Genomic DNA, 21,731 nt, shown 5'->3' with positions numbered 1-21,731 from the left:
CAATATAATGTGATGGTTTCTCTAGAGTGTTTTGTGGTTGGCCACTGGGAAGGGTCACCCATCCCAACTTAGCTGAGAGGTGGGCATTGTACCACCTCCCATCCCTCTGCCATTTGAATGGGAGAGACTCAGCCTCTACTTCTGTTGCTACTGCGAAGGAAGCTACTACTCTTTACTGCCTCTTTACTTGAACTTTTTTCCTTTGGCTGAGCTGAATTCCACCTCCTTGTAGTTTATACTGGTTGTATTTTTGGGAGTCTTTTGGAAATTGTTTCTTCTTTTTAGAAACTCTGACAAGCAAATGTTTTTAAGAAGCCCTATGTTCTCAATGAGCCTGGTAAAGTTTGAACATAAATGGGGAGTCTCACCCAAAAGGCCTCCATGATAGTGAGGAGTGATTAGATGATAGAAAATGTATTCTGGGCTTTCTCCGGTACAAGGCATCTTTCATTAGTGAATGTTAGATCTAAAAAGGTTTTCAAACAATTATTTTTGGAAATTTTAATGGTTAGTTTACTATTCTAAAAAGCCTAAACAGAAGTAACAAGTTTTCTTTTGGGGCTACGATTTGTAAATTACCTGCTTTTATAACACTTTTGAACCCATCCGTTACTTTTGGTTTTCAATGTGTCACATCTATATCCATCCATATAACCATGTATGTTATATATTATGTTTGTGATGTTTAAATGGTGATTTGTATTTTATAAGTCTAGGATTTAATGTTTCTTAGGAAAGAGAAATTAGAACACACACATCACACATGTACTATATGCTAGGTATTATATACTTTCCATTTATCTGTACATATAGATCTGTACACATAGATCAAACCTGTAAGAAAGGAATTATTTCCATTATACAGATAGAAAAACTGAGGCTACATAGGCTAAGTTAATTGGCAAAGACTACATGCCTAGAAAGTGGTAGAGTCAACATTCAAACTAAGGTCTTGCTATTTTTATTTTTATTTTTTATCATTTTTTTAAAGGCTATTCCCATTTTTCTTTTCGTTTTTTTTAATTGGGGAAAGGGAACAGGACTTTATTGGGGAACAGTGTGTACTTCCAGGACTTTTTTCCAAGTCAGATTGTTGTCCTTTCAATCTTAGTTGTGGAGGGCGCAGCTGGGCTCCAGATCTTGTTGCCATTGTTAGTTTCAGGGGGTGGAGCCCACCATCCCTTGTGGGAGTGGAGGAGTCCAACCTGCAACCCTGTGGTTGAGAACCCACTGGCCCTTGTGGACCTCCAACTGCCTGAGCCACCAGGCCGACCTGAGTCTTGCTATTTTTAAAATGTAGGCTTTTCCATGTATTATGTGGCCTGAAGCTTTTTGCTTAGGTTCAGACTGCTGGCTGAGATCCTAAATGTAAGATCTTAAATATATGAATAGTGTAACAGATGATAGAAAATGTTTATGTGTCTTAATGTCATCGAGATACTTGTCTTTAGAGCTGAGGTGGTTTATTTTAGAATACTTCCCTCTTCTTTAATCTTCTACATCCAAAGTTGACAAACCCTCCTAATTTCTTTACCTTTCTTCCCCCCTGTTGCTAGTTTAAACCAGTAGCATATATAGATGATAGTAGCAACGTCCCATTTGACCATTTTGCTTGGCTTCTCCAGCTGCAATGGAGCTTTCCAACTTTCAGTGGCTTTCTCTTTCCTTCCTAGCAGGGACCTAAAAAGCCCCTAGAGACTTGCTACCCTCTTTAACTCCATTTTCCTCCCCTCCCCTACATGCACCCTATAAACCTGTCATACTTGACTGCAGCTTTGTCTTCCAGGAGCCTGCCACACTCTTTCTTGCTTTCATCATTGGCCCATTCTAACCCTGCTGCCTTAGGTGTCCTCCCTCATCTCACTTCACCTGACTGATTCTTACCCATTACATCTTCTGCACATCTCTCCTTCAGATCAGATGGATTAAGCATGTTCCTCTGAGCTCCTTTAGGCCCTATGCATGCATCTGTCATAAAATATATCACACTCTGTTCACGTGTGTATCCCCTTGAGTTTCTCATATATTAATTCCCTAGCAAAATGCCTAGTATTTGGGAGGTGACTAAAATATTCTCTCAAAACATTCAGTTGATGAACAACTGTCTATAGGTCTACAAAACAGCAATTATCTCTCATATTGTTGCCCTGGTGTCTTTCCACACTGAGAGCTGTTTTCAAGACTTTTGTGATTGTGTCTGTGCAATCTGTGCATAGTAGTATAGCCTCATGAGTGGGCTAAAAGCTATTCAAATGGAAAGAATAGAAACAATACTACACTACCTGACACTTTAGAACCTTGTTATATCTAGTCAAATTCATGATATGTTTGCTATTTAACAAAGCCACGCCAACTGGCACTGACCCTGGGGTATGATAAATTAGCCTAAAAGAATGCTAAAAACATCCTGTGTCCCATTATAAGTAATGATGAATGTAAAAATGAGGCGTTTCAAATTGCTGATATTAACCAGGCTTAAGCACGGTTCAGATAAGGCCTGTGTGTCCCATGCATCCTCCAGGTAACGTGGCACAGTGAGAAGTGTATGAGACAGAGATGGGTTCAAATCCTGGTACAATCACTTAGCTCTGTAACTTCTGACTGGTTTCAGAACTTCTTTGAGTTTCAATACCCTCATTTGAAAGTTGGGATAAAAATCTGATTCTTCATAATCAGGTTTTAAGGAATATCAGTCATCCAGGTACAGAGCTAAAGAAATAGGTGATTCTCAGTAAGTGGTCATTACGACTTTTAATATCCTGTGAATATTAAATCCTGGAAGGGTTTACTCTACAATTTCTAACCTACGTTCAAATGCAAGTGGTAGAAATGACAACCAAATAGTTCCTATTATGCCTTCAGTAATTCAGTTATATCTGTTGGTTGGTGGTGGTACTTTCTGATCTCCCCATCCTAGTAACACCTGAATTATTTTTACAGAAGAACGACAATATCGCTGTGAGGATTGTGACCAGCTCTTTGAGTCCAAGGCTGAGCTAGCAGATCACCAAAAGTTCCCGTGCAGTACCCCTCATTCTGCATTTTCGATGGTGGAAGAGGACTTTCAACAAAAACTCGAAAGTGAAAATGATCTTCGAGAGATACATGCAATCCAGGAGTGTAAGGAATGTGACCAAGTTTTTCCTGATTTGCAAAGGTTAGAAATGGCAGGTTGCACTAAAAAACATGTTTATTTACTTTACAATAAAATGTTATGCTGAATTTTCAGAATTTATGCTGATGGGAAATTTGGAAGTGCAATGAGCCGGACAAGTGTGTTAATAACATGTTCAGAAATCATTTTTCTCGGGGAAATTGTCATCTGTAAAATATTTACAATGAAGTTGGAATTAGTTATTTTGATACCAGCTAGAATATAATGTTTGTTTTTATTTAAGCAGTGTTATCGGCAACTAAAAGCGTAGCATTGCAGTAAAATATGACTTAGAGGAAGAATCAAGACTGGTGGTGCAACAATGATGCTGATGAAAGTAATCGTATGCCAAAGAGTAAAGCTATCTCTAGAAACACTTAGATGATAACTAACAAAACAAAACAAAAAACAGACTGCTTCTGGTACTCTGAATGAAAGATAGACGGGTCCATTGACAGATCAGTGTAACCTATAGATATAATTTCAACTATGTAAACAGCACATATATAAAAGAATGAGAAAAGCCTGCTCAGTGAAGAAAAGGTTGAATTTCCCAAAAGGGAAAAAAGCAACATGATATAAATGAAATAATTCTTTAATATTTATTTTCAACAAAATGAAAATCATATTTCAGCTATATGTAAACTTTTTATAATCCTTTGAATTTAATTTAAAACATTGTTTTTTATTCCTATTAAAGAAAATAGCAATCCTGGAACCCACTTTCTGAAAACCATACTGATAATCATGCTGCAAAATGGTTTATCAGATCAGAGATGTATATAACGAACTAATAGGTTTTTTTTGGTTTGTTTGTTTTTGGCTAATGGTTTTTGCCTTGGTCCATGAACAGTTTTAATAATTGCATTCATTCTTTTGCTTTTAAATGCGAAAATGATGCTTGGAACCTATAATCAGGATTTCAAGTGAACATAACATCATTGTATTTAAATGCGTATGGTAGTATATTAACTGGACTTATTCAGGAGTGTGAATTACTCACAGTTTGTCTTGGACACTCCACTTATTCAGTTTATCATTTTGTTTCCTTTCTCTCCTTAATACCTCCTCTCTTTTCTCTCCTTTTTAACTCAGTTGATTGCCCTGTATCTGTTTCTCTTGTGAGAACACTTATAGGAACGGATTTCATATAACAGTCGTTCATTATAATGCATAAATGACTAAAAAAGCATCAAGTATAATTCATTCCCTGAGGAGCTTGAATAAAAAGAATTAATCTTTAGCTTTGAAAATTCAGACCTAAGTTAGCTATTAGAGGGAAAACATTTTCGGGAATAAGAGGGCTTTCCGAGTACCCTTTAAACTCATCTTTACTGCTTAACATAAATTCGCATGGAGAATAAATTATTATATATGTTTGGTAAAACATGGATTTGTAATTAAACAAAAAGTGTCACAGCATGTCTCTTAAATATAATTGAGTCCAAATTAAAAAAGCGAAATAAAATTAATAAATTCCAATGGGCAAAACAAGCATTTACACTGTAAAGCAATATCTGTGATGTCAAAGATTAAGCATATTTCCTTCAGTTTTGTTATAAAAAAATAAAGAACAGCATTATAAAACAAAAATTGCCAGGCTAAACACTAAAATGTAATTCTTCCTTCCTCCTGGAAGTGTATGGAAACCCTTCTTAGGGGCAAAAGCTTCTTACGCTGATCAGCTGTAAGATTACGCCTGAGTCAGCTCTACTTCTGCCAAAACTGAGTGTCAGTTTAGCTCCTTCATTCAAACATTCAGTGGAAAACAATAAGGAAACCTAATTATACATTGGATGAACCCTCAAAACGCACTCTTCGGTAGCTCTGTCAGATGGATTTAACATGTCACTCTAAAACCTGATGTCAAGCATCCAAATGGTTATATAATTTAGCCATGTGCAGAACCTACTTTCTCTGAATATTTTCCACTTTATTGAATCCTATAGTGTTGCTTTATACTTTAAACAAATGAAAAAAATCCTTTCTTGACATGATGCATTATTCTGTTCTGTATCTTTTATGTAAAATGATGAGAAAATAATACATTCCCCCACTGAAAAACAAAAGGGGGGGGGCAAAAATAAAGGTTGATATGCAAAAGATGGAAAGAACCCGGAGGGCTAAGCAAAGCTCTATAAATTGGGATAAAATTCTTATGAAAAGTGAAGTCTCAGTAATGACTGACTGAATTGCTTCTATGTTTATGAAAAGCGATGTACATGTGCTTTTGTGAGAACCACTTGCCTTTTAATTCTTTCTATTACTGATTATTTGATAGCTGATAATTCCATGGAACAATATGGATTTTATGCTAGCTGAGAAGAAGCAAAGAAAGAAAAATTCCCCGTGCTTTGCTATCTTGTTTCCCACTGCGTGCCATTTAGTATACTCTTAAAGCTATAGCAAACGCTTGGAGTTAGGGGACAGGAAAAAGACTCAATGTATAGGCCAATTTTTTATCACTAGATTTCAGAGCTTATGATGTGACATACATATTGGAATATAATATATGTCATAAAATGGCATGGGTTTGTTAAGGACAGTAGTGAGAATAGCAACCCATACAATGATTTTGGAAGATGTCCCTAACTCAGTTCAATGTTACCTGCAGTTGTTGATTTCTCTCTCTTAACTCTCTTGTTAGCATTTCAACTTGTGTAACACACAGTGTATATAAACATAAGGCCTTTCTTGTGACTCCACACACCTGTACTCTCCTGGTACCTTTTGTTCACAGAGATATTGCCATTTGTGCTCAAATAGAATAGCCTTACCAACTCGAGTGACTCATGGGGCAGGAAACATAAGTTCATGTGCCAATATGAATAGAATTGTAGGGAGGAAGCTGAGGAAGAGAAAAAAATATGGGAAAGGTATTTCTAATTTATCAAGATATGGGAAAGGGCATTTCATTTTTTCACACACTTTCACGCACACAGTCTACACAACCACTGGGTAATATATTCTAGGCGCACAGATGTCTTACTGGGTACTTGAATTTAGAGGGTTCATCTTACAGAGAAATAAAACATGGAAGAGAAAGGGTACTTCTTGCATGCTTGGTAGTTTTTTTTTAATTGACTTTTTGTTATGAAAGTTTTAAATATGTGCAAAATTAGAGAGGATTGTATAATAAATCCCCATATGTGCAGGTTCAAGAATTATTATATAAGGCCAATCTTATCTCAGCTACAGTCATTTTGGATTGTTTGAAACAAATCCTGGGCATTATATCACTTTATTCATGAATAGTTTATTATATATCTGTACACAGTATGGACTCTTTAAAAGGTAAGTTCAACACACACTTTAAGAATGATTCCTTAATATAATCAAATGTTCGGTCAGTGTTCATATTCCCCCAATATTTCGTAATTTGTAGAGTGTTGAATTAAGATCAAAACAAGGTACATCACTGCAGTTGGTTGACATGTCTCTTGTATCTCTTTGAATTTATAGCTTCCCTCAAAATCATAAGTCTCTTTCTCTAGCTCTCTCTTCTCTCTCTTTCTCTCTCATTTATCTCTGTATCCCTCTCTCACTATGATTTATTTATACAAGAAATTGAGTGATTTTCCTGTAGCATTTCCTCCAATCCGAATTCTAATTTTATTCCCTCAGTGTTGTTTAACATCTTTCTCCAGCCCCTTTTTCCTGTAAACTCAGATTTATGAGTACATATCAAGCTTGATCACATTTAGGTTCAAAATTTTGGGAAGAATACCTCATTGACAGTGTTATTTATTTCCATCAGAAGGCACATATGGATTGCTGAGATTCGTTAATTCTTTAGGGGCTGCAAAATGAATGTATTCTACTTCTATCATTCTTTCAGTATTTATTATATGAATTAATTATATTCAAAGAAACTTCCCCTCATTGTTTATTTGCTCACCCTGAGGTATAGTTCATATAGAAGGCGCAGGCCATGTGAATGAGCTTTTCATTTTATTTACTAGTTTTCAGAATAATGATTTGGTTTCCCGGCATCTTCCAAGGGTGACAGTGAGGTTCTGTTCTTGTGTTTTATTGTTGTTGAAAGATGAGAATATTATTTTTATTAATGCTTAAATATCCTCATCTTTGGTCAGTGGGCATTTATTTTTTCAAGTTGGCACCCTAATTCTTTTGACATGATCATAACTTTCTTTTTTGCTTTTGCCATAAGAAGATATTCAAGGCACATCTTATACACTTTCTTTTTCAAATTTGAAGCAGGCTATTTCTCTGAGGAGCTCTGTTACTTTCTATGGGGGTAGTGTCCTAATGTGTTATCCATGTGTGTATTTAATTAACGAAAATGTTGCAAACACCTGAATATCACAATAATCCATTATATATATATTTGCTTTTCATTATATTCATGCAGATTTCATATGCATTTTTAGAAAGGGGAGGAAAAGTTTCCTTTGAGCAGGAAAAATATTCTAAGTTTAAAAACAGTAATTATGCTTGTGAAAAACTTCTAACAATGTTTTTCTTTTGAAGGGCTTTAAGAGTGCATCCACTTAAAATATTATATACTTTTCTTCCCTCCTTAATTCATAGGTTATATAATATTTTTCTCTATATAAAAATATTTCTTTATGTATCTATATCAACTTCTGTATCTATACACACACCCATCCATCAGTCCATCTGCCTGTCAGTTGATCCATCCCAGGGTTATAATGGGAAATTGTTTGTTGAATAGTTAGCTTATAGTTCACTTTCCCATATGGTGACATAGATAATACCAAAAGTACTTTTTTGAGTCTAGAAGTTATATATATACATTAGATAGAATACTTGCTTGAATGTTCGTAAGCATTTTCTTAACATTTTCTGTTTGAGTGTTTGTGTTTGACTTAGGTGTTAGCCATGTGTTACTGTTAGGATTGTGTAGTGAATCCAGAACTTGACAAATAGCTAGTTGTTTATCATGCCCATAAATTGGCAATTAATCCCTGCTAGCAGTATCAGATTTATTTTCTAACAACAGGGGTACTTCTCTGCATTACTGAGAGACACAGTCTAGGAAACATAAAACGTACTGTTGTCTGTTGCAAGCCTGTTTCTTCTCTTTCCTCCTCCTCACCTCAACAACTTTTCCTTCTTATTTCTTTAATTGCCAGTTGGACTAGTAGTAAAATGACATTCTGTTTATGAATGTGTTCTTTGTCACCATGTCTTACTAAATTAATTGTTCTCTTAACAGCCTGGAGAAACACATGTTGTCACATACTGAAGAGAGGGAATACAAGTGTGATCAGTGTCCTAAGGCATTTAACTGGAAGTCCAATTTAATTCGCCACCAGATGTCACATGACAGTGGAAAGCACTATGAATGTGAAAATTGTGCCAAGGTACAGTGAATTTGTAGACTACTTGGCCTCTCTGTCATCCTGCTCTCTCTTAATCTATCACTTGCTACGATATATAAAAACAAGCCTTGAGAGGGGAAACTATAAATATCTTGAGAAAAGTAGACTGAGTGTCGTATGCTAAAAGGCATTAGTACAGTGTATAAAAACACTTAGTGGGTATCCTTTTATTTTTGTAAGGGAGGAAGTGAGGCTTAATGGTGAGTTCCAGAACTAGGTGTCAGACATCCTTGGTAAATTCCTGGTTCCGCTACTTGCTTGCCAGCATGGGGTTGTTTTATAGCCTTATGGAGAATGAAAATTTTATCCAATGCAATTACTGATTTCTTTTAATAGCAATTTGTGAGGAAGTCACATAAACTTTCTGAATGCCTATTCAGAAAGAATGGAAGACTCCTACATTTGCAGATTTTTCCACCAAAGTCCCCACTATAAATCATGACTTAATTCTAATTAAAAATATAGTCCCTTAGTGACTAGTGCAGAACAACATAAGAGTAAAATGAATGCATCTCACCTTGATGATTACAAGAACAATAATTCGTATCATTTAATTTTCATGTTTCTCAGCTAGCTAAAAGACATCCTGGTGTCATGAAACTTGATTTCAATTTCCCAAAATTTTCATAGCATTTGCGTATTTTTTCTCATGCCAGTGGAAATTGTGATGTTTGAAATTATCTTTAGAGATGTTTTACTCCCAGATGTGTAAGTGGCTCTCTCTCTCTCTCTCTCTCTCTCTCTCTCTCTCTCTCTCTCCCCCTCCCCCTTACCCACCCTCCTTCCTTCCCTCCCTCCCTCCCTCCCTCCCTCCCTCCTTTCTTGCCTTTCTTCCCAGTGTCCAAAGGAGTAATTTTAGCTTAATGGTAACTGACTAAAACAGTGTTAGAATTTACCCCCTAGGGGAACTCCTTGAATAGATTTGAGATACTTTAGTCAAAATCCCCCCAATGTTGTACATAGCATGTTCTTTAAAGGATGGAGATAGCACACCAGTTTTAATAATGTCATGGCCAGCATGTTATTATTCAACTCCAGTCACTCTAAATGGGATCAAAAAGGCCTGGAATGTGGTCTAATAATGTCATTAATTATTTCATTCAGCTGATACCAATGGACCCTTTGTGCTAAGGATACAGAGCTGAATAATTTACAGTCCCTACCCTAGAGGAGCTTGCACTTTGGAAATATGACTTCTTTTTTGTCTTTGGGAAAAACAAATAAACAAAAACAAAACATGAAAACAAAATTCCTTCTTGAGTCATTCCTGGTCTACTTTATTGTGTCTTTGAATTAAGTTTCTTGATTAATCAGTACTCATTTCCTAGCAGGTTTTCACGGACCCTAGCAACCTTCAGCGGCACATTCGCTCTCAGCACGTTGGTGCGCGGGCCCATGCTTGCCCAGAGTGTGGCAAAACGTTTGCCACTTCGTCGGGCCTCAAACAACACAAGCACATCCACAGCAGTGTGAAGCCCTTTATCTGTAAGTTTTTAACACTCCAGCCCTCCTTCCTGCATCTGTCTCTCATCCAAACGGCAGTGTGATCAGGAGAGTGGCCACACATGGCCATTAGAGGGGTCTTCACATTACCTATTTATGATCCAATCCAGTAGGGCTATTTTCTATTACCAGAAAATCTTTTATAACCAGATTCATGGTATGTTGTCTATGATCCCTGGGGTGTTTTCTTTTGGATGAAATCAATAACAGGTAGAGAAAAGAGAAGTTGTTAAATAATGAAAGGGAAGCCTCCCCGGGTTGTAGGATTTAATAGAGACAACCAGATTTGTCTCACACTGAAAATGTTCATGGCTTTGTAAAACAACAAATAGCAGATACCACTAACCAAGACGAAGTGATAAAACCTGTTCTGGATCAGAAAGCCGGAAGAACCCCACCTGGCAAGTAGGCTTATGACTCTGTGTGTGCGTGTATGTGTTGGGGGGGAAAGGGGGGGTAAATAAAATGCCCTTTACCCGTTGTTGCCGATGACAGGCTGCAGACTGGTAGTTCTCAGTTACTTGAAAAGCAGAACATTCTCACTTTGATGCTGGACATGGTGCTTCTGTAACTCACTGCACTAAAGCAAATTTACAGGCAGTGTGTTTGTGTGTTTTCAGGGGACATCCAATCTGACCACCTACTTAGAATCTCCCTGTACAGAGCATTTTAGTAACACACTTCAAATAAAATAAAGCGAAGTCCTCATTTGCTTCTTCCTCTGTCCACCCACTCCTGTTCTCTGAATTGTGCTGAAATATTTCATAAGGAAAATCAGTTGTTCTCAGCCCATCTGGGCAATGATTCTGGACTTCTTTTGATCCATTGCTCGGCTGGGCATATAAATACAATGACTCATTGAGCTGTGCTACAAACTTCAAGACTGATTTTGGATCCAGATAAGCATAGAACTGGTTGAAGCATACCCAGTAGTTGGCAAGATCTCTGACTTGGGAACTCTTGCAAAACAGTTTTTCTGACAAATACACGATGGCTGTTAGTAGGTATATGAGACACTACTACAGGACCTAATGGAAAAAAACCCAATTTTCAGTGCCAACATGGAGGTGCCAGAGACGAGCCTTCCTCCTTTTTGCCTTAACACAGCCCTCTTTTATGCTTTCAAGCACCAAGAGAGCTTTCCTTTCTCTTGCCAGCTTACACTAGAGTCCTGTTTTGCTCACATGTTCTTCTGTTCCCTGGGTGGAGTGAAGAGGACTAGCGGATAAACAAAAGGGTGCTCTAGACTCCCTTGGGGAAGCTCTGTTGAAAGTCGCAGGAAATAAAGGATACAATAGAAATTTGTGACTTCTTGTCTCAAAAAGGCATTCTTGACTCTAGGTCGTAATGCCTTAAAAATGTCTTTGCAAGTGCTACAGGCATACATAATTCATTTATTTCTGACTTTTCGGAAATAAATTTTATTAAATGTAGTATGCTTTGGTAGCAGAAAGAGTAGCACACACCGCAATGCATTAGGGTCATCCGTTTAATGCTTTCTCTATTATTTGAAATAAAAGTCGGAAAATATCGATTCCTATCATCTAAAATTCTGGGATATGGAATTTTAATTGGGTTGAAGTCAAGTGTTTCACTTTAAAGTGCTATAGGGTGTCCCTTTCCAATCAGATTGCATGAACGATTTCCCATGAAGGTATTTGCAGTAATTATCGGTAAATTTAAATAGCAGATGGCATTCTTCAAATATAAAATCTGACAGAGCACCATGGGGTAATTATAAATAATAGCCATGCAATTTCAGAACAAAAGAGGAGTTGGTATAGCGACTTTGGAGTGGAGGAGGTTCACCTAGAGTTGATATCTATTTCTCACCAGAAGGCCACACACCACGATTTACCCCCACTGGTGTGTTTATGGCAACTGTCTCTTATTACAGTGTACCGCCAAGCTCGAGCCTAAAGTCACCAGCGCTAAGGTAATTACTCACTGCCTTTACAGAAACCTCCAGCCTGCCCAAATAGAAACCACATGCTCTAATAGGCTGAATATATTCAAAATACCTCTTAATTTGTTTAATAAGTAGAAAAATGCAATGTTAACTGCTGGATAATTCCTTATTACTGAGAAAATTACAGTAGAGTATAGACTTCAACATCAATTGAGCCATTTACCTGGAGGCCTGGTGGTTTGTGGTAGGCCAGGCCAGGTCTTCAAGTGAGAAAAATAAAGTCTCTGCCTAAGGAAACATCCCAGATTCTATGTTGTTGAGATCTGACACAGACACCACTTATCTATGTAACAGAGGGTACAACTGGGAAAGTGAAATGCACCGTTTGCTTCTCTGATACAGAGAAGCTCTTGGGTTTCTTCAATCCGTCCAGCTATAAGAAAGAAGTGTGGAGAACATTTATTTGCCAAAAAGTTGCAAACCCTTCAAAAACTTACACCTTGGTTGAATACTCATCAAGACATTTCCTCAATACCTTTTAATGCCCAGAGGAGAGGTGTCACTTTCTTATGAGTACACTTTTATAATTCCAACATTTTATTTACTATTTCTTGTTATTGCTCACAGCTGAGTTAGTGTAACTAGTGAAAGTCTCATGTTTCTACCCGCTACATTATATGGTTTTAATTAGCGTATCAAAGCATTTAAGTAGTATATATATGTATTGTATATGGTTAACTAGTATATATGTTTAAAGCAGAATCTGGTCAATATATTCCAGTAGAATGATCTGAAAAGAAAATACTCACATCTTCTTTTCCTGTTAAAAAGTGTGTTACAGCCTCTATAGTGTTGCAAATCATCCCACAGTTGAAAGCTCCTTTAATATTATTATTACGCATGCTAATATATGTAGTAATGCTTTTTAATTGTTAGTAGTAAATGAAATAGATATAGAATCACTCGATGCTTCCTTTTTGGTAGTGTGTGGGTTATTTCAAGTTCTGGGTGAGTTTTGTGTCACTGGAGGTCTATAATCTCCTTTGAATGAGGTTTATTTTCATTTTTTAAATTTTTTTATTATTGTTTTGACTCAGGAGCTCAGCCATTCTCTGCTTAAAGGTAGTCATCACATGAAAGCAATAAATGTTGTACTTTATCTTCAATTTAATTTCTTATATAAATTTGTTTCCACAATTACCAAAGAGGCATATCATGTTTCTGTATGTATTCAATGTGTACAGAAGCATTAAATTAAGCTCACACATAAAGTGGGCTCATCTTTCCTAAAGTAAAAATAAAAAAGGTGATGCTTAGGGAACAGATCCTATAATCCTGTTGGATTGCGAAATGAGTGAGATTCTTACCTAGCAAAGGAGTCCTTAAGGGTTACAGAGTTTGGTCTTAAAAATATGCTTAGATCTGTTTGCACATATGTGCGGAGGAAGATGTTCTACTTTTTTGGGCAGTTCTCGGTGAAGAGGGTTATTTCTCAGCCACACCCACTGCTGTGTTCTTCTTTTTGGATTAGAGCATTCACAGCACTGCCCTCTGCTTTACCGTAGTTGGCTATAGCACATAGAAGTCAAGCCCTGAGATAACCGGCGAAGATATGACAACAAGTGGACATGTTTCCCAAGGACAGGGGTTTCATAAATGCAGGAAGGTTAGCACAACCTCTGGTGTGAGGGGAAGTCAGAGGACGTGATCATAGTTCATGGGAACCAGCAATGCAGGATGGGCTACATTCAATTTAGTTTCCTTTGCAGGCTTAAAATAGAGCCATTGTAAATTATGTCAGTCTTTCTCAAATCATGAAAATGATTGTTAAAAATGTCTCCGAATACACAATGTGCATTGTTGTGTGGCTTTGATGTGTGAATGATGAGAGCATATGATATAATACAAATTAAATAATGGTAGAGCAGTTACGGGCTTTTTCCCCAAGGGGACAGGGAATAAAGGTGAAGTTTCTGGTCAAGCGAAATCCTGTTTTATTTTGTTCTGGTGCCTACAATGTAGAATTCTTTAAGTTGTCTATCTAAAATTTTAAAGGGGTTCCTGTTATGTTTCATGTTTAGTACATCTTAAGACTTTAATTTAAAGATTTTGTTAGTGTAGGAATTGGGTGGGAAATCAACGCATGCTGGGATTTGATTTTCTCATAAATATTTAAAGACAAAAGTATGATGCAAAATATTATGCAATGGGGATGATAAAATATTTATATATATATATATATATGGAATAATTGTGCTGCCTCAAGACATTTGTCAGGTTGGATGCCTTGCTTTGGAATCTAGTGAAATGGGGGGTTTTCTGTGTTTGGAGCACCCAGATTAGTGCCTCCAACATCTTTTCCTGGCTTCCTAATTGAAATTTTGGGGTAAACCAATTGTGATACTTGCTAAATTCAGAAGCAATTGCCATAAAGCCTGAGATTCTTTTTTGTTGTTTGCACACAGGTGAGGTCTGCCATAAATCCTATACTCAGTTTTCAAACCTTTGTCGTCATAAGCGCATGCATGCTGATTGCAGAACCCAAATCAAGTGCAAAGACTGTGGACAAATGTTCAGCACTACGTCTTCCTTAAATAAACACAGGAGGTTTTGTGAGGGCAAGAACCATTTTGCGGCAGGTGGATTTTTTGGCCAAGGCATTTCACTTCCTGGAACCCCAGCTATGGATAAAACGTCCATGGTTAATATGAGTCATGCCAACCCGGGCCTTGCTGACTATTTTGGTGCCAATAGGCATCCTGCTGGTCTTACCTTTCCAACAGCTCCTGGATTTTCTTTTAGCTTCCCTGGTCTGTTTCCTTCCGGCTTGTACCATAGGCCTCCTTTGATACCTGCTAGTTCTCCTGTTAAAGGACTATCAAGTACTGAACAGACAAACAAAAGTCAAAGTCCCCTCATGACACATCCTCAGATACTGCCAGCTACACAGGATATTTTGAAGGCACTATCTAAACACCCAACTGTAGGGGACAATAAGCCAGTGGAGCTCCAGCCCGAGAGGTCCTCTGAAGAGAGGCCCCTTGAAAAAATCAGTGACCAGTCAGAGAGTAGTGACCTTGATGATGTCAGTACTCCAAGTGGCAGTGACCTGGAAACAACCTCGGGCTCTGATCTGGAAAGTGACATTGAAAGTGATAAAGAAAAATTTAAAGAAAATGGTAAAATGTTCAAAGACAAAGTAAGCCCTCTTCAGAATCTGGCTTCAATACATAATAAGAAAGAATACAGCAATCATTCCATTTTCTCACCATCTTTAGAGGAGCAAACTGCGGTGTCAGGAGCTGTGAATGATTCTATAAAGGCTATTGCTTCTATTGCTGAAAAATACTTTGGTTCAACAGGACTGGTGGGGCTGCAAGACAAAAAAGTTGGAGCTTTACCTTACCCTTCCATGTTTCCCCTCCCATTTTTTCCAGCATTCTCTCAATCAATGTACCCATTTCCTGATAGAGACTTGAGATCGTTACCTTTGAAAATGGAACCCCAATCACCAAGTGAAGTAAAGAAACAGCAGAAGGGAAGCTCTGAGTCTCCCTTTGACCTCACCACTAAGCGAAAGGATGAGAAACCCTTGACTCCAGTACCTTCCAAGCCTCCAGCGACTCCTGCCACAAGTCAAGACCAGCCCCTGGATCTAAGTATGGGCAGTAGAAGTAGAGCCAGTGGGACAAAGCTTACTGAGCCTCGAAAAAACCACGTGTTTGGGGAAAAGAAAGGCAACAACATTGACCCAAGACCGGCAACAGATGGTTCCTTGCAGCATGCTAGACCTACCCCTTTCTTTATGGACCCTATTTACAGGTAAGAGTGGATGGGAGACGATTACATGTGGACAGATGTATGAAAGACAATGTTCGCACCATAAAGTTACAGCTTCTAACAAACCATTGAAATTACTATTATAAAACAGAGAGCAAAGTTGTTTGATCTGGTGAATTCATTTTTTTTATTCAGAAAGTCGACTCATTAGGTTTGGACTTATTTTTGGATGACTCTGAATTTGGGGTTTTGGAAGAGGCCCACGGAGTTCTTTCCCTTGACAATAAATTTATTTTTAAACACTTTTTTTTTTTAAAGTGGAAAATATGGGAAAGCCATATTTAAAGCAAGTTGTCAAGTGGCGGAAGAATGAGGCTCCTGAAGGATTAATGCAAATATGTGTGGGTACTTACATGGGTCAGGTTATTTGGAAGGAGATGGGACACAGAACAGCAAGAGCTTACTCTGTTAACCTACCAACACATCCTTAATAAGTACTGGTCATATTCTCTTTCTAAATAAATCTGTTAGGAGCCCGAAGGAAATGAAATATTAATCACAAAAATGTTTTGTATATAATGTGAGTGATCGGCTTAAAAAAATGTGTCTCTGTTTAGTGCCTTCATTATCCAGTGTCCTTAGATGCAACCAAAAATTCTTTGGGGGATACATATATGCTTAATAAAAAGCCTGTTAGGCAATATACTGTAACATTCACTTGACCATTCAGAATGATTTAGTTTTTAAATACTAGTTTTCTTTAAAAGATATGAATAACAGTAATTATACTTATTATGTGTTTTAAATGTTACCAAGTGTTCATATTTACTTTCTCATTCAAATCTTGAACATTGTCCATAGTTAACAGAAGAGGTGGATAATTTTTTTATTGGACTTATTTAAGATGGAAGTATTTGCATATTTTTGCTTGATTCTCTTTTATGAAGAGCCGATTTTGTGCTATTCTTTTGTTCAACAATATTTATCAAGTTCCTATTGCTTAGATACTGGGGGGGGGCAATGTTTTTGCACTCAAAACTGTTTTTCTACCTATATTACCTACAATACATTCACCGAGAAACATTGCCAGCATATTAAGGGCTACTCCCATTTGAACATGACAAAGGAAGTAAAAAAAAAAAAAAAAAGACAATCAAAAACATCTGAGTCATCTGTACCATCCTTGGGCACATTTTTTTTTTTTTTCAATTATTGTATCTTAATTCCGTAGCAGTCCTATTACTAGAGAAGGAAAATATTTTATGTGTAGATTATATGTTCCACATTGCCAGTAGGGTTGCATTTCCAACTCAGTGATGTATCTCAGTCCTTTGTGAAGATAATTTCTCAGACATTCTTTCTTAGACACTCCCAATGCCAGTAGGCTTCCAAATTCTCCAAATACCCATTATGTTTTTCTCCATCATCTCCTAATCTTCCTCTTGCTTATTCTAATCTTAATCTTCTCTCCGGTATTTCAGTCCCAAGGCCCTAGGTCATTTTACCTAACTCATGAAAGACCTAAACCCCAGTTTTAATGTAAGACTTGGGTTAATATTTCATCTTTCGCATGTCATAAACATTTTTTTATCCATAAAATGGATATAAGAGCACCTATTTCAGTAAGTGAAATTGTGTGTGCAAAACATAGCATATATAAAATCTCAAGAAGTAGTAGCTGTTTTTATTCATTTTGAGTCTACTTTAAAAGGGTACTTATTCAACAGTTTTTATTAGAAAATTACCAACAGTTGATAAAAGCAGTTAATTTAACCCATGATGTCATTTCCTATAAGTGTAATAGAAAATAGAATGACACGTACAAGGGACATGTAGATAAGTTGCATGTCTCTCCCTCTCTTCAAAAAGTTCCTCATCCTCTTCCCACCACCCCGCTTTCACTTGCTCTGTTTATCAGCAGTGGCATCCAAAAGAAGACACTTATATCTCAAAGGGTAGCTAGCAGGGTACACAGCATGCTTAGAAACTCTCTTGCTGTTATTGGCAAATACGGAAGAAATACAGTGACTACTTAGTGCACCTTCTTGGCAGAAAATGACTTCAATTTTCAAAATGAACCCTGTCCTCATGGTTTCAAAATCACCAAGCATTCTTGTCTACATTTGAAGTGGAAAGGTACAAATTTGTGACCAAAGTCTCTGACTTCATGACTCTTCATTTTTTATATTTCCTCATTATTACTACTAGACATTCAATAGGATTTTTCCATTATAAATAGGACCTTCATTTTTTGATCACCTAGAAGTGCCATGAGTTTCTTCAAGAACTTGAACAGATGTCTTTATATTTTTATTAGTGTGCTTCCCAGAAACCTACCATTTGCTTTATTGTTAGCTGTTTTAAATGTCAGTGATTATGTAGTAGTTGATATATGAGATTGATTCATCTCCAAAATCTAATTTTAACTTTTCAGAGTAGAGAAAAGAAAGCTAACTGACCCACTTGAAGCTTTAAAAGAGAAATACTTGAGACCTTCTCCAGGATTCTTATTTCACCCACAAGTAAGTATTATGAATTTGAGACTTCAAGCTTGTAAACTAACTTGTTGATCCTGAAAAGCAGGTGCAATGAAATGAAAGAAATCTTGAGAACATTAGGATTTCCTATGACGCTGGTGTGGAAGAACACAGGAAATTCTAGTAGAATTAAAACCCAAACTCTTTAAAGTAAAAGTAATTAATATATGTATAAAAGTAACATGGTTTTGGTAGTCAATTATTGTCTGTTATTAACTACTTATTGAGCCAAAGTTTATTTTGGAGTGAGCAAAAGTCAGTTAAGAAAATAAATATTGAAGTTGTCTTTTATGCTTAAAAATTACCGATAGTAAGAAATGGATCACACGGAGACTCGTCCCAAACTCATGAAGGTCGTTCATGTTTAGTGCTTAGATAAAAACAGGAAATGAGTCTACCTGACAGTTTGTTACCATAGAGGGTGAAGGAATTTATCTAGAGACCACTGGGCATTCCAGTAAAGTTCTGTAATTGCACAGGAATTCACCACAATACACAGAGCTATTTGCTGAGTGGAATTGTGTCCATTTATCAAAATATATATAATTTCCCATTGCAAGGAAAATACAAAGCAGTGTTATGTAATTGGTTCATCTCCATGTCCCTACGTATTTGGTCATTTAAAAAATTGGTTTATATATCAATCAAAATGTGGAGAATTGTGTTGAAAGAACAAATATATCAGCAGCTTGAATTTGGATTCTTAATTGATATTTTATTTTTATTTTTTTAAAGGCTACAAGCTCTGGTCTTTATAATAGTAAGCAAAAGTTTTATGAAAATGCTTGAAAACAGTAAACTAATTTGTTCTGTTTCAGTATATTCAAACCAAAAATTATGCTCCTCTAATAAAATTGGTGGAATTTTATGCAAGCTGTCTTATAGAAAGTTAGGAGATAATTAAATTATATCATCTTGGGGTATGACTTTTCCCCACCCCCAGTCCTTCCCACTCTCTCTGTTACCACTTCTTCATTTTTTCAAGTACCTTCCCAAAGTCCTGAACAACGGATTATGAAAGCTGAAATACCATCTTCTGGGGTAGCTGCAGAAATCTATCATTGCTCAAAGATCGTCTCTATTTCAAACTGAGAAAATATATGGTTTAGTATTATAAGGGTTAGAAATGTTCCAATTAGTATTTATTTTATATAGGAAGGCTAAGAAATGATATTATTTACATAATTACTTTATCGAAAAGAAGCAAGTTCCAAAATAGTAGATGTTTATCAGGTACTTATAATTTATATTTAGGCTGATCTAAGTTACACTTGTAGGCCTCATGGACTAATAAACCTAAACATAATATGCATTTTGTGTTGGATATTGTACAAAAGATATATCCCTCTTGACATACAAAAGGTATATCTCCCTTTTTAATTAGAACCAGATGCTTATGAGGATATTACAGTTACATACATTTAATTACAATAATCAAATTGTTTATTCTAATTATCTTTAAAATATAGTAATTAATCACTTCAAAATTAAGTGCTATGGATACATGGTATAATGGAGGGGGAAAAAAAAAGACTGGGATTCAGTGTCTTTGAACGACTCAGTCTATTCAGGTTTAGTTTCCTTATCTGTAAGATGAGGGAATTGGATGTAAGTTCCCTACCCTCTCTGAAATTCAAAGATTTCTAGCTAGCCATGGTAAACTTACTGGTTCATAAGATGGGAGACTTTGCCTGCTAATCACTCCATATGTGCATGCAACTGTTACAAATATAGTATGTAAATATTTTAAACGAAATAATACAAGAAAATATGTTATCTTTGAATATCCCCAAAGTTAATGAAGGATCATAAAACACGGGACATGTGTACAGTGCTTGGAGCACTGCAGTCATTGCCTCAGATCTTGGGGCAAACACACTGGCGAGCGCACAGTGCAGAGTGTGTTTTCTTTCCACACCAGAATATCATGCGTTGGTATAAAGGACTGCATCTTGTTGTGTGTTGCTATTAGTGATAATCAAGAGTGATAAAGTATTTAAGACCTGGTATGTCATGAAGATTGATCAATCCGAATGGACTCCTGTATTCTGGAGCAGGGTGCTGGAGCCCCTGCTTCTCCAACAGTTAATGCTTTAGTTGCTGGATGGGGGCACTGTCTCAGGGTCATTGGGGAGCAGGTTAGGGCAGCAGGAGGACATGCAGGGTGCTTGGGGTAGAGGCCATTTACTAAGACTGCGAAAATACTTCGTTATTTTCTAACCATCATGGCTGTTTCCATGCGTAACGGCTGTACATCACTATGATATAGGTGGCTTAGAGACTGTTGCCTGGGAGAAGCTTGGGTCACTCCATTTTCCTCAAGCCTTCAGAAAAACTGCCTCAAATGTTCTGAAGTTGCAGTATTGTTTTCTGTGTTTTCTAGTACTGTATCAAATTCCATCCTACCCTCAGATCTATGTTCAAACAAACAAAGAAATAAACAAACAGACATTGCCCAGGGTGTGGGGCCAGAAATAAATGCTTCACAACTGGCTTCACTACTGATTAGCGAAAGTGCTTAGGTTTTGAGCAATGTGGTTCATCTCTCTGAGCCTTCTCTATCAGTGTAATGGCAACACCCCTTCCAGATGTACCAGGGTAGCCGTAAGGACCAGTGCTCATGGACTAGCATAATTAACATTGTGCTTGGCATGTGGAAGGACCTACATGAGGAAACACTCTTATTAATAATGGATGCAGAAGTATTCCATTTTAAATATAAAGGAATGTCAATAAAATACCCTTTGGCCAGCTCCTGAGCCAGTTTCTTTGGCGGGGCAATATCATATATCTAGAAGTACTTGTAAAGATGCTCAGTGTGCTCTCGGTGCTGTCTCATTGGGCAGCAACAAGGGTGGCTCAGAGCAAGAAGCCAAAATGGAGGGACTTACCTCTGCTCCCAGGGCTCGCCATGATTTCGTAGCTAAATAAGTGTTTGGATAAGACCATTTATTACTTCATTTTCCATTTACATTTTATTGGAGCAAATCTTGTGGTCCCTCTAGGGCTTCTTTAGTGTCCTCTTCAGAATTAGAATAATACCTACTCTATTTATTTCTCAGGGTTATTATAATAATAAAGAGGAGACCACATATTCTCAATGCTTTAGGGAAAACTTATAAATGGATACATCAATGCTTGGTACTGGTATTCTCTGTTTGTATGTCTTGGTGTTCTATTCAGCATGTCCCTCCCCACTGCAGAATTCCTAATCAATGAAAGGTGAATGGCTCAATAGGTACTTACTGAATTTTATTAAAAGATTATTAGGCCATGTTACTGACTTTTGAATAATAATATATGTTTTAAAAATTCTTGTCCAAAATATCTAGAAGATATAGAAACATATATTATACATCAAAATTAAAAGATAAGTGCTGGCTTTTTATCATTCTCAGGGTCTAATTTCCTCTCTTAGTTCAATTCTTAAAGAAGTATGTTTGCTATATCAGGCCACTAGAGGACTATTGAGCCCTCTATTT

General features: G+C 36.9%; 1 protein-coding gene across 18 annotated transcripts in view; it reads left to right on the top strand.

The window, feature by feature from the left end:
• MECOM (MDS1 and EVI1 complex locus) overlaps positions 1-21,731 on the top strand; it is a 539,916-nt gene that overhangs the window by 494,331 nt on the left and 23,854 nt on the right. For 10 of the 18 annotated variants that reach the window (XM_019735624.3, XM_019735605.3, XM_074327559.2 and 7 more), the window contains 5 exons: positions 2,941-3,157; positions 8,355-8,502; positions 9,849-10,005; positions 14,398-15,754; positions 18,147-18,234. In XM_019735624.3, the coding sequence (XP_019591183.3) occupies positions 2,941-3,157; positions 8,355-8,502; positions 9,849-10,005; positions 14,398-15,754; positions 18,147-18,234 (1,967 nt within the window). The remainder of the gene's footprint in view (positions 1-2,940; positions 3,158-8,354; positions 8,503-9,848; positions 10,006-14,397; positions 15,755-18,146; positions 18,235-21,731) is intronic. The other 8 variants (XM_019735580.3, XM_019735599.3, XM_074327577.2 and 5 more) reach the window with 2 other exon arrangements.

Source organism: Rhinolophus sinicus, chromosome 17 (genome assembly GCF_057876585.1).
Source record: "Rhinolophus sinicus isolate RSI-liver-muscle chromosome 17, RSI-T2T, whole genome shotgun sequence".
Classification (NCBI taxonomy): Eukaryota; Metazoa; Chordata; class Mammalia; order Chiroptera; family Rhinolophidae; genus Rhinolophus; species Rhinolophus sinicus.
Note: the sequence above shows the minus strand (reverse complement) of the source record. Positions and strands in the feature narration are given on the sequence as shown.